The sequence below is a fragment of the Marmota monax genome, unplaced genomic scaffold (assembly GCF_021218885.2).
Source record: "Marmota monax isolate L192 unplaced genomic scaffold, Marmota_monax_Labrador192_F-V1.1 WCK01_AAM20220418_F8-fsc00195, whole genome shotgun sequence".
NCBI lineage: Eukaryota > Metazoa > Chordata > Mammalia > Rodentia > Sciuridae > Marmota > Marmota monax.
The window spans coordinates 930,647-942,910 of NW_026691979.1; the positions used below are offsets into that span (position 1 = coordinate 930,647).

The 12,264-nt window shown below is 46.7% G+C and overlaps 1 protein-coding gene across 2 annotated transcripts in view; it reads left to right on the forward strand.

The window, feature by feature from the left end:
• Positions 1–12,264, forward strand: part of Csmd1 (CUB and Sushi multiple domains 1) — a 1,167,250-nt gene that overhangs the window by 752,034 nt on the left and 402,952 nt on the right. For both annotated transcript variants that reach the window (XM_058580132.1, XM_058580135.1), the window contains exon 9: positions 5,140–5,243. In XM_058580132.1, coding sequence (XP_058436115.1) covers positions 5,140–5,243 — 104 coding nt within the window. The remainder of the gene's footprint in view (positions 1–5,139; positions 5,244–12,264) is intronic.

Consider the following 12,264-nt stretch of genomic DNA (forward strand, 5'->3'; position numbering starts at 1 on the left):
TGGCTAAATAGTATTGCACTATGTATATATACCACATTTCATCATCTATTCATCGATTGATGCACACTTAGGCTGAATCCATATTTTCACTTGTGTGAATAGTGCTTAAAAGAGCTGGTGTGCCTGTGTGCTAGGCTAGGAGGTGCTGGTTGAAGGACAGAAAGTTTGGGAGAGGAATGAGGTAGGGAGATAAGGGTGCCAGATTTCTCTTTTGGAAATTCAAGAGAGAGAATTTTAGACATGACTTTTAGACACCCCTCGATATTACATCAAAAAGTGTCTAGTACACATTTAGAATTAACAGCTTGGGAGTTACTCAGGACCTGACATAACTTTTCTTATTTTGAAAATTTTCTAATTTCTTATTTTAAAAACTAAGATGATGTTCATTTATTATGTGTAGCATCCTGATATGTTTTCAGTGAAGTATACAGAATTATGTTTCCACATTTACTATAAGCAGGCTGAGGACAGTGATAATAGCTGTTTACTTATGATTCTCATCATAGTTCGATGGAAAATAATAGATAAACAATCTGTGCTTTTCTTGAAAACAATGGTTTTAGCCATTCAGTCTGCGAGTGCATTAGTGTAGTTTAAAATCTGTTCATGTGGTTTAGGCACCGAAATAATATGAGGTTAATATTCTGGCTTCCAATTCATGACTTTCTCATCACTGCCAAAATATTAAAGCGGTATGTGGGTGCCGGACCGTTGATGCAGGACTGGCGGCACTGGTGTGGGGGTGACATGGGGTCCTGCTGGGGCAAGTTCTGTTCTTGAGGATCTGCTCCCAGTAGCATTTCAAGGAATACTGGGGCTTTTCAGTAACTCCTTTCCCTGCCTCTAATTATTATGACTGTTTTTGTAATGACCTGCTCACGTTGTGACTATATCCACAGTCACATTCTTATTTCAGCGTCGCTCACTGAAGTAATCGGCGGTTCTCAGAGAAATGTGAGCTTTAAACTTGGATTTCCAACATATTCAGTACAGCATTTCATTGGTCTCCTGATTTACAATTAAAAAGATGATGAAATACCAGGAGACTCTTGCATGGGTTTTAGGGAAGAGCTACAGACACTTAGGGGTGTGTGTGCATGAGTTCTTCATACTGTGTCATTGCAAGAAAACTTGTGAAGCCTATTATTTATGGAATTAGGCTGGCTTTTCTACACAGAATCAATGCACTAATGGTCTGTTCACTTGGCAGAGGGTATGTACATGTCCATGTTCCTAGCCAACGTGGATTCATGGGTTTATTATAGATTGAAAAGGAAGATGAAATTTCGCTATGTTTCTAAGAACATTTTGTGATGATCTCTCAGTTACCTGAAAATAGCTATGTTAAGAATTATAATGAACAGTAGGGATAAAAATGCCACCTCAAAAGCCAGGCAGCACGGAGACCTGGAGCAGAGTAGTCAGCTCATGGCCTTCAGAAACAGATGGACACCAGGAATGTTGCCGTGGGTGAATACGACAGTACCTTCTACAATTTGAAGCATGTTTCTAGAGAGAAGTCCTGAAAACATACAGGGTGAACTTAAGACTGATAGACAGACAAAATAAAGCAACCAAAAAAAGTCATGGCAACATCTCACTGACCCACTCTGTCTCCAGGTCTGTCCACGGGCACAGCCCAGGGCTCTGCCAAACCGGTTGCACGAGGCGGTTCAGCTGTCCCACAGGCTAGGGGGGTGGGAGTGAGGTCCTGGTGGTCTGCACTTCTCCTTTGGGAACTTCCTTGTCAGCCCAGCACTCCTGGGCCCTCCTGGGCCCTCCTGGGAGTGGACTCTGCTGCTCCTGTAAGGAGCTCGGCTGCGTAACAATGCACCTGGGGCCACACAAGTCAAGCTCTCTCAGAGCCAGAGCTGGAGTCCAGAACTCAGGCAGCTTCCCTCCTGCCTCCTGTTCACAGAGGGCACCTGCGGGCTGGGTGCTCCCACGCTGGCAGGGCCAGGTCTCTCTGGCCTCCTTGGCAGGGCCCTGGTCCTCACGTGCCCCATGTCACCCTATCACCACCAGGGGATGGATGACATCTCAGTGTGTGGGTCTTGACCACGCAAACACGCAGACCACAGCAAGGTGCTGCCGAGCGCAGGGCGCCTCGAGTGTGGGGCAGTGCGGCTTTCTCAGAGCTCTGGGGTCCTCTGAACAGAGACCCTGCTGTCATGGCTGGTCCCTGGGTTTGGCCTTCACAGGGAGTGCAGAGACCCTGGTGGTCAGAAGGCACCGTGCAGGGAGGACCCCTGGAGTTCCCTCAGGCCCCCCGATGGGGCCCTTGTCTAGTGCCTAGATTTCCTAGGATGGTGCGAGTGTACCTGCTGGCATGTACCCTATCTGGGGACCCTGAGGTTTGCCAGGTCCCAGGTGCTCCTCTTAGTGTTGACACAGGTGTTAAGGAAACCCACCCTACTTGCTTTCTTTACATCCCTTCCCCCAACTCCTTTCTTAGGAAAGGTAAGGAACAGTTAGGAAAAACACTGTGGGGACCCTCCAAGAAGGGGTTATCAAGAGGGATATCAAGGGAAAACATTGCATATTGGTTTAGAGGCTTTTTTATTTTTTAAAGTAGAGTTCATTTTGTACTAATTATGTGAAATAAATTACCCTCTGATAGCATGATAGCATTCTTCAATAATCAAAACTATGGCTTTTTTTAGCATCTAAAGGCTTTACTTATTCTATAAAATAACCTCTACTTAACTGGTGTATCCAATTTACTATGCTCTACATAAAACTATGCATAATCATATTATGCTTGGTGTGTAACAATCTTTCCTTCCAAGTCCTATACCAAAGTGAAAGAAAATACAGATAATATTAATTTATTTGAAAATCATCACATTATACCACGTCTGCTTTATTCTTGATTTACCCAAATGTCTTTTGCATGAAAGCATAGAATGCATTTCTAGCAGTCCAAGGAAATTTTAAGTCAGAGGACCCAGGAAAGATCACTCCTTCATGTGATACTGTTTTGTACTTCCAGGTAGCTAGAGAGGGAGGGGTTGTAGATCAGGCAGTTGAAATGGCTCATCTTCTCAACCCACCTTCTTGTACCTGGAACACACCTGTAACCCCAGTAACGCCTCTTGCACCAGCTGAATGGCTACATTTAGTCTCAGAACAGGTTTTGGTACAAAGTTAGCATTTAGGGACAAATGGATCTGCACCTTGAACTTTTAACAATGCAGAGACTTGAGGGGTTCAGCGGCCGGGCAGACTAGGTGTGGGAGGGACAGACACCCAGTGGCTAAATGTCACCATGTCATCCACAAGTTAAAATGCATTATCCTGTCAGCCTCTCTTCATTTACCTCTCTGAATGGGAAGTTCAATTAAAATATAGAAACTTCTTTCACAATCCCACGTTTATGGAAGGCTGCATTTTTTGATAGACTGCAGGTGTCATAGAGGGGCCTGAGCCTGTGTTTTCCCTTTCTACCAAGCCTCAGTAGCCAGGAGTTCAGATGTCCAGTAGGCCAGGGCGACTGCCGAGTGTGGAGACTGGACTCTGCGGAGACCCCACGGCAGCCTTCACTTTCCTGGAAAAGCGGGAAACGGTCAGATGCACTGAGGTGGTGCGCCCAACCTGCAACTTGTTAGGCACTGGTCCCCAGGGCCCTGAAGCCTGATGCAGTGTCACAGCCTGGCGCCAAGGCCCTGGGCAAGGCAGCCAGGTCTTAGAGAAGTCCCTCTGGCTCAAGTTGGACGTGGTCGCCCCTAAACAGAACCGCGCCAGAGAAGGCAGACTACAGCTGCCACCGGGCGCTCCATGTGATGTTCAGGATTTATGCAGATCAGCAATGTGATCACCCCACACTTGTTTCCTGACCGAGCACCAGAATGACATCCATATAAACACTGCAATTTGAAACACTAGTTTTTAAAACAAATTATAATGGGTATGTCACTAATTTTAGTTAGAATTTCAAATACCAAAAATAATGTATTCCTTATTAGCATTGATTGGAAAAGCACCTGTCCAGGCCCCGGGAACACTGCGCACATTGAAATGAGCATTCCGTGTTATCACCTTCTCTCTCCTGACAAGTTTAACAGACAGAGACTTGAGGGGTAAGCTTCCAAGTTTCAGCTTTACGCAGAAATAGCTCCCAAAATGTGCTTCCAACATTACGAGTTGTGCGTTTCCATTCCTTCCTCCTGTCTTCCTCCTGCCCTGCATGTCTGTTTCTCTTCCACCCGTCTATCTATCTGACATCTGTCTATCTTACATCTATCAACAATCATTCATCATCTACCCTCCTATTACATATCCTCCATCTCTGTATAGCCTATCCATCCATCATCTATCCATCATCTATTTATTTATCCACATATCATCCCTCTATCATCTACCACTTATCTAACATGATCTATTTCTCTTCCTTCTAAACCGTGGTACTCAGTGTTCTAGACTAATTTCAGGATAGTGCTGGCTGTCTCTCTCTTTACTCACAATATGAGTCAACAAACATTTTTTTTTTTCCTTTCGGGGGAAAGTTTCCTGTGACCTACAGAGTTTTTTAATGTGTATGTAGATAAAGAGGCTCGGGGTAGAGCACTTGCCTAGCACACATGAGGTCCTAGGTTGCATTCTCAGTACTGGGGCAAGAGGCAGGAAAAGTAAAGTAGAAATAAACTTCAAGGCTTTGTAAGCAATGAGTTGTCGGGGCAACTTGGAGTCAGAAAGACCTTTTTATAAAAAGTTCATAGTGAAAAATTAAATCACATTAAAAACATTGACGTGGGGTGTTCTTGGTGTCCTCAAAACATGCCTTATTAACTGCAATCAATGTCTCTTTTGATCATATGTCGTGTGGTTAGTCTAAACAACCTAAATTTTAAAATAGATATTTGCTGGATATTGACTTAAAGTATGGTCATGGTTAAACTTCATTTTATAGTGAGAAATAAATAACTTGGAAGAAATAGAAATTTAGAATTCTATAAATTTCTGCTAATTAAAGACACTAGAATTTATACAATTATCCCAGCAGGTACTTAAAGAAGCTTGCAGATCATCTGTAATCCATTGGCATTAAGGAGGGAACTCTGGTCTAGAGCTGCGTGTGCAGCATGAAGAGTGGCGGAAGCTCCCTCTGCTCAGTAACTGTCTGTGCTTTGCATCCAGGTCATCAAGCTCGCCTTTGAAGAGTTTGAGTTGGAAAGAGGGTACGACACTCTGACAGTAGGGGACGCCGGGAAGGTGGGGGACACCAGATCCGTCTTGTATGTGTGAGTATGTCCTTTTTCTTCTCCTGTAAATATGGCATTGCATGGCAAACGCGGGCATGCTCGGGGCTCCACTTCAGGTGCTGCACAGTGTGGAGCTGGCTGCCTAACGGCCTCCTGCGGGACTTTGCAGAAGAACTACTGGCAGATTGTTTTAACTTTATCAACTGTTTTTCCAAAATTAAAAAAAAGAAATATGTTTATAGCAAACAAAGAGTACACACAGAGAAGGCAAAAGGTGGAAATACGAGTTTTTGCACTCAACGCCTCCCTCGGCCTCTCTCTTTGCGCTTCCCCGTGGTTTTATGTTATCAGGTGCTTTTGGAAGTAGACATGGTTTTTGGAATAACGTTCTCCAGAAACCCTTGCATGCTGGAAAGCTGCAGAGCCAGCAGTTATTCTGGAGAAATACTGTTGGGGTAGCTCCCTGCGTACTCCAGAACCCTGTGCCCAGAGTCCTGGCACAAACAGCAGCTGCCCTGGAGTGACTATCTCCAGAAGGCTCCTTCTTCTTACACCTGCACCTGGTGTCTGTCTCTCCTGCAGCTCTACTCACCCACCACTTTGGCTACGCCCCTGTGTGGGGTCTTGTAGACAGGTTTTGACAGTTTTTATTACAACTGTTTTATCAAAATCAAAAGTATGATTTGGGGGCATGCTTCCTCATTAATCAATGATTTTAGCACAGAGAAAAATATCTTCCTGTCTCATTCATCAGAGAGCATCAGGGACTAGCTCTTAAGTCCATGGGCCCAGAAACTTCATTTGTTAATGGGGAGCTATCTATCTGCAGGGTTTTCACCTCTTTTCTTAGTGTACCTGTATGTTGCTGAAGATCTCCCTTTATGTGTGAGGAAGTTGCCCCTGAGAACATCTGCATATTATTTTTCTAGAAAAGGAATGTTATTATGCTCACTCCTTTCTTTACGGATTACTTAGGAGGCAATTCACATTTTGAAAGGCTGACCACCCTGTCTATGCTTTACAAATTTCTGGGCCTGCAGTAGGCTGCCCTGGAGCCTCTGTCTTTCATTTGCTGTATTTTGAACATCTTTGCAAATGAGCATCTATTTCTATCATCTTCCCATTGGTCCGTTTCAAACAGTGTTATTAATAATTAGACTCAAGTCCCTGGCTCAGGACCTAGGACAGGTTCACCAACAGCACCGGGTGCTGCTGAGCCTCTCTAGTGCAGCGTGCCCTGTGCCGAGTGCCCCAGGCACACTTCCTTATCTGTGTGCTGGAGAAGTACCTGGCTAGGGAGCTTCTCACCATCAGGGTCCCACCCCCTGACTATGCATTGCTTGAATCCAAGGTCTTGCCTGTCGTCAGCACACATGTAATAGCTGCGGCCGGAGCTGGTTCTCCTCACAGCCTTGCCCCCCCCCCCCGCCCCCTCTCTGATTTCACGAGCAGCTCTGTGGTCCACCTCTCTGCACACCTGCATCGCCATGGTTGACTCACTTGCCTTCAGGACTTCAGCAGAGCACGTCCGGGGTGAGGGGTTCTTCAGCCACTTGGTTCTGTGTTCCCAGCCACCCTGGACGCTGATGTGCCATGCTCCTGCCCCACAGTAGAACGGGGAGGGCCACATTCCCCAGACTCTTACCAAGCAGTCACATTCCTTTCTGAATTACTAGAGGAAAATTGCATTTCCTCAACTTTGCAAACAGAGTCTTAGCGGGGGGGGGGGGTGGGGGGGCAGGCATGGAGCTGAGGAACTTCTGACCCAGGGCTGTGCACACTGCCAGGTTGGGCTGGGACGTACTAGGCACAGAGCTGCAGGCAGAAACACGGAGTCAAAGATGGAGCTTTGGCTCCCACTCTGCTAGTTACTGTCTCTGTGACCCTGAGGGAAGTCATTTTACCTCTCCGTACCTCTGTTTTCATGGCTATAAAATATGTATAATAAACTTTTCCTGCCTGTGGTAAGGATAAAAATGAAATAATGCATGTGAAAACTCAGGAGAGCTAATAAATGTAACCCCATGTAAAATAGCTTTATTATTACCATAACATCTAATTTAAGAAAGGATGTCACTAAAATAAATGAAGGAAAGTTTTAAATAAATGCAAAATTTAAAATATAAATGCAGCAAGTTAATGTCCTATAAAATCCCTTAGGTTACTGTTAAGGGTCTAAAATCATACACTCATTTTTTTAATGCTGCTTGTTGTTAGGAAAGCAATGGCGAGCTATGTATTACAATGACATCCGCGTTATTAGGGCCTCTTCTCAATAGCTGGAATCTGTACAGGAAAAGCTAAATGGCCAACTGAATCAAACTGAGGTGCCCTTTGGGAAGCATAATGTAACCAGGACCAGTTGGGCATTTCATCAGCCGCTGCAGAGCAAAGAAGAGCCACTGACTTATTTCCTCAGTGAACCAAATTACAGGAAGAGAAGAGTCAGAGGCTCCCCGCTGGTTTCTGGAACAAACAGGTAATTTCAGACAATGCATCAGCCGACATTCTAGGCACTTATATGCCAGCTGATGTTCTCAGCATGGAGTTCATGATCTAATTGGAGAAATGACAGATGTGTGGGATCATCTAACTAGCAGACAGCACACAGAACCCAGGGTCTCAAGACACACACCTCAGATCACACAGGCATTAAAAACCTCCTTTATGTCCCAACGGCATCCACTGCCATCAACCCCGTGTCTCGAGGTTCCCTTTGTGAGGGCCTCTGGGATTCTGGACCCATGTGGGAAGAGAGATCGCCTAAAAATGAGATAAGTCACCCTAAGTGAGGTATTTAAAATTCCCATTTCTGTTAATGGTCTTTTATTTTCTCAACTTTCATGATACCAAAAAAAAAAAAAACCCTCAAGTGAACATCAAGGGGTCCTTCAGTACCCCCAGGCTTCCCTGAGATGGATGAATGTACTCAGGTTCTTTTTCCAGAGCAGCAGAACCAAGAGAAAATCAAATTACTTACTTAACAAATCTCTGCTGAGCTCTTTGCAAGAATATATATTGATGATCTTCTTGAATTTAATTTGCAGACTGTATGGGAAGATGTCTGCTCACCTGGCCTCCCTCTGGCCATGACAGCTATTAACTGGTGGTGACTGGAGATTGCATTAGCTCAGGATGTACTGGGGACTGCAGGCACAGGATGTGGTTTTAATGTCCACCCTCTGCCAGGGCGAACAGTCCCCTGAGGGAGCTCTGTGTGAGCAGGAGCGAGGATTAGCAGACAGGACGCGGTGGGGCTGATCCATCCTGTGGGACCTGCTCCTCAGGCAGCCCCAGTCCTGTGTGGCCTGTGCGTCCCCCACTGTTTCCTTCCGGTTCTGGGCTGAAGGGCCACACTCTGCCTTTATTAAAACATGCCTGGGCAGATGCACCAGGACAGACCCTAAACACAGAGGTCTGTGTGTTTCTGTGTCTTTGATATTATCACAAGAGTCAATCACCACACATCCGGGCCACGGAAGATCACCTCAGCAATCTAGGTCAGGAATAAAGAAAGATGACTCTTAAATTATCTTTCAATAGAAAGGCTGCTTTTCATTACTGGAAATTATGACTACAGATCAATCCAAGTAGACATTGGGTCCTTGGAGCTGTGACCCACACTTCATGTTATTGTTCTCACAATGACACAGCCTCTGAGCCTGGGTCCACTGTCATGTGTGTGGCCTCTGAGCCTGGGTCCACTTTGGCGTAGCCTGTGAACCTGGTCTCACTCTAGCACAGACCACAGTTAAGTGACGGCTCTGTTCTTGACTCAAAGTTTACATGCCATTTTCTTCTCCTTCTCTGCTTCTTATCTAGAAGCTTCTTTGAGTGATTCTTCAAAGAAATATCTATTGAATACCAAGGAGTATGGTAGGACTCAACAGGGAAAAGGGAAGATGACCCATGGTCTCACGGTGAGGAGTGAATAGCTCCTCAGAGGCGCTTTCTGTCATGAGCTGCAGAAATACAGACTCCACAGCAGTGCTAACAGTGACTCTCCACTTCATATGGCACCCCCATCGGAAGCACGTGGCCCTCCTAGCACATTTATCTGTTGGTTTTAGCCTGGGATGGAAAAGGTCACAGAATCTTAAAAGTTTCTTAACATTTATTTTGTTAGGTTCTAGTAAAATGTTCCAATTCTAGGTAAATTTTGGCTGTGTTTGTAGATTTTTAAAATTCCTTTGTGTCTACAAAGCAGCCTACTCATAAAATGTACAAGTTTAAAAAAAAATGTTCAATATGAAAAAATATCCATGGATATTGAGTTATTCAGCTTTAGGTCACCGTGACCAAACTATTCTCCATGGACAACTTAAAGAAGGGAAGGTTTCCTCTGACTCAGGGTTTCAGAGGGCCATCCCATGGACGACGGGCTCCATAGCTCTGGCCCGAGGTGAGGCAGAACCTCAGGGCAGGAGGACACCATGGAGAAAAGCTGCTTGGTCACAGTGGCCGGGAAGCTGGAAGGGAAAGAGGGTGGGGGTGGGCTGGGGACAAGAGAAAGCCTTCCGTGGTGCACCCCTAGGGACTCTTCCTCCAACCAGGCCCACCAGCAGACGGCTCCCACCTCCTGCCAGTAGACCCATCCAATTATTAGCACATCAGATGGACTGATCCTGGGCTGAGGTCGGGGCCCTTGGATCTGATCACTCCTAAAAGACTCTCTGGACATCACTTTCTGGGGACCAAGTCTTCAACTCGCACACCTGTGGGGGACATTCCAAATTCGAATCTTAACAGATATTAAGAGTGAGTAGGTTAAACAAACCTGTGGGCCTACGTAATTTCAGAAAATTTATAAGCCCTACAATGAGATTCTTTGAACCCCTGGCAACACATAAAAGCTCCAAGGACTCTGAAAACACCCACGTATGATTCGGCACTGAGAGAGGCCTTCCACTTAGTGGAGTGTTCGTCATGCGTGCCTCTTTGGAATTGGTTGTGGAGATACTGCCTTCTGTGTGGAGAACCACAGCAGCTCTTCCTGTGTGCACGCAGGACTGATGGACATGCGTGTCCTCTGTGATTAGACAGCGGCTGCTCTGTAAGCTGTTTCTGCAATGTGACTTGAGTGTACCTCAGGGACGTGGACCCCGTCAGGCAGAGCAGCCCAGCCTTTGGGGCCACGTGTGACTTCTGTGTAGTTGCTGGTAAAACCCTGGTTACTTTCCTGTCGGTAGAGAGTCTTTACACCAGGACAGGAGCTCTGGATCCCTGGGAGCACGGGACAGGGTCAGGACCAGGACCAGCTCGCCCAAGTCACATAGGACTGAGTGACCACAGGCCACCTTCATTGTGCTCTCTGGGCTCCCTTCATGTTCTGGGTTCTGAGTTCCCACTACCCTGACCTGGGAACTACAGGCCCCATTGCTGACACTCAGGATTCCAATGCCAGCCCCTGCAGAGGGTCTGGGGAGGCAAGGTAACCCAGGGATGCTGCGGGCTCACGGAACTTTGTCTTCAGCAGTGGATTTGCCATTGGGCAAAAGATGCCACAGGTCCCCAGGAACACTCAGTCTGAAGGCAGCCCTGGGAGTGACCCGGCGGCAAGCTCAGGTCCCAACAGCCTGAGCCAGCAGCAAGAGACCTTCCAGCTGGCCTGGCTGTACATCACAAGCATCACCCAACGTGGCTTTCTCTAAAGGAGCCCAAAACTACAAGCCTGTCAGCCTGAGGAGCTTGGGGTCTCTGCATGATTCATCAGTCAAGACCACTTCAAGTGTTGTGTTTTTTGATATTAAATTAACTTTAAAGCGAGATTTGTCTTTGGGGAGAATGATATGTGTATTTAAAAGAGCAAGCAGTCGCATTTCTAGTGCCAAAGTCCTGCTCCCTGCCCTCTGCCGTTCAACCTCCAACACTGCTAGGTCAAATGCAAGGGGAAGTGAAAAGTGGTTCTAAAATTGTGAAGAGCACAAAAGGAAGGTATTATTCTATCACTGTAATTATCATTTCTGCCCCAATATAAAAAACCGTCAGCGTTCTGCAGGACTGGGATTCGACGGCCACCATGGAACATGGTAAGAGGAAGGAGGAAGACACTGAAGCACACCCAGCATCTCCTCGGGTGTCCCTCGACACACACAGCAGTGTCAGCTGCTGGCTAGATGCCGACGAGGTCAGCTCTGACCAATGACTGCCAAGGAAGGAGGCTGTCTGGCCTACAGCCAAGCCCACGGTGAGGACACAGACCCCCGCCCAGCTTGGCCAGTCTCTTCAGTGGACAGACACCTTTACAAAACCTCACACCCAGGATGTTGACATTAGGGCAGCGCACGGATGTCCCCAGAGTCCTCGTTTTACTTGTATCTACACAAACCAGTCACCTGTTTAGATTCCTCCTTCCACCCCAGATGAGGTGCAGATAATCCCCTCTGCCACGGCTCCTCCTCTTTCCCGTTTCAGTCACATCCACCTCCCAAGCCTCTGTCCCTTTCCCTGAACTCTGACCCCAGCTCTCACAGGCCATTGCAAGGGTGCTGTGCAGCTGGGGTCACACACCGAGTGGCCTGTCCTGCCTGACTTTCCCCATGTGCTCCTGGTATTCCGCGGCATGCACCAGATTGTTCAGCACCCGCCGGCTGAGGGACTTCTGGGTTGGGTCCCGTTCTTTACTATTGTGCTACGAACATTTGTGTGACCATGAGCTTTTATTTCTCTTGGAAAAATACCCAGGTGTGTGATTGCCGGTTGGCATATTAGCTGGTGTTTAGTTTCCTAAGACTCGGCCAAAGTGCTTCCCAGAGTGGCTCTGTCACTTGTCACTCTCACCCTCGCTCCAGGTGACCCAGTTCCTCACACCTGCACTGGCTTGGCGTTGTCACTCTTTCTCTGCTCTGATAGATTTCTGGCGATATCTCTTGTGGTCTCGGTTTTCATTTTCCTGGTGACCAAGGTGCTGGACACCTTGCCTGTGCTGCTCCCCATTGGCACACTCACCTGGGCACTGGGTCTGCGATGTCTTTCTCTAGTCCCTAGTTGCATTTGCTGAGTGTTTACTTTGAGGATTCTTTGTATATTTGAGATAAATGATCTATTTTGCTTGTGTTGA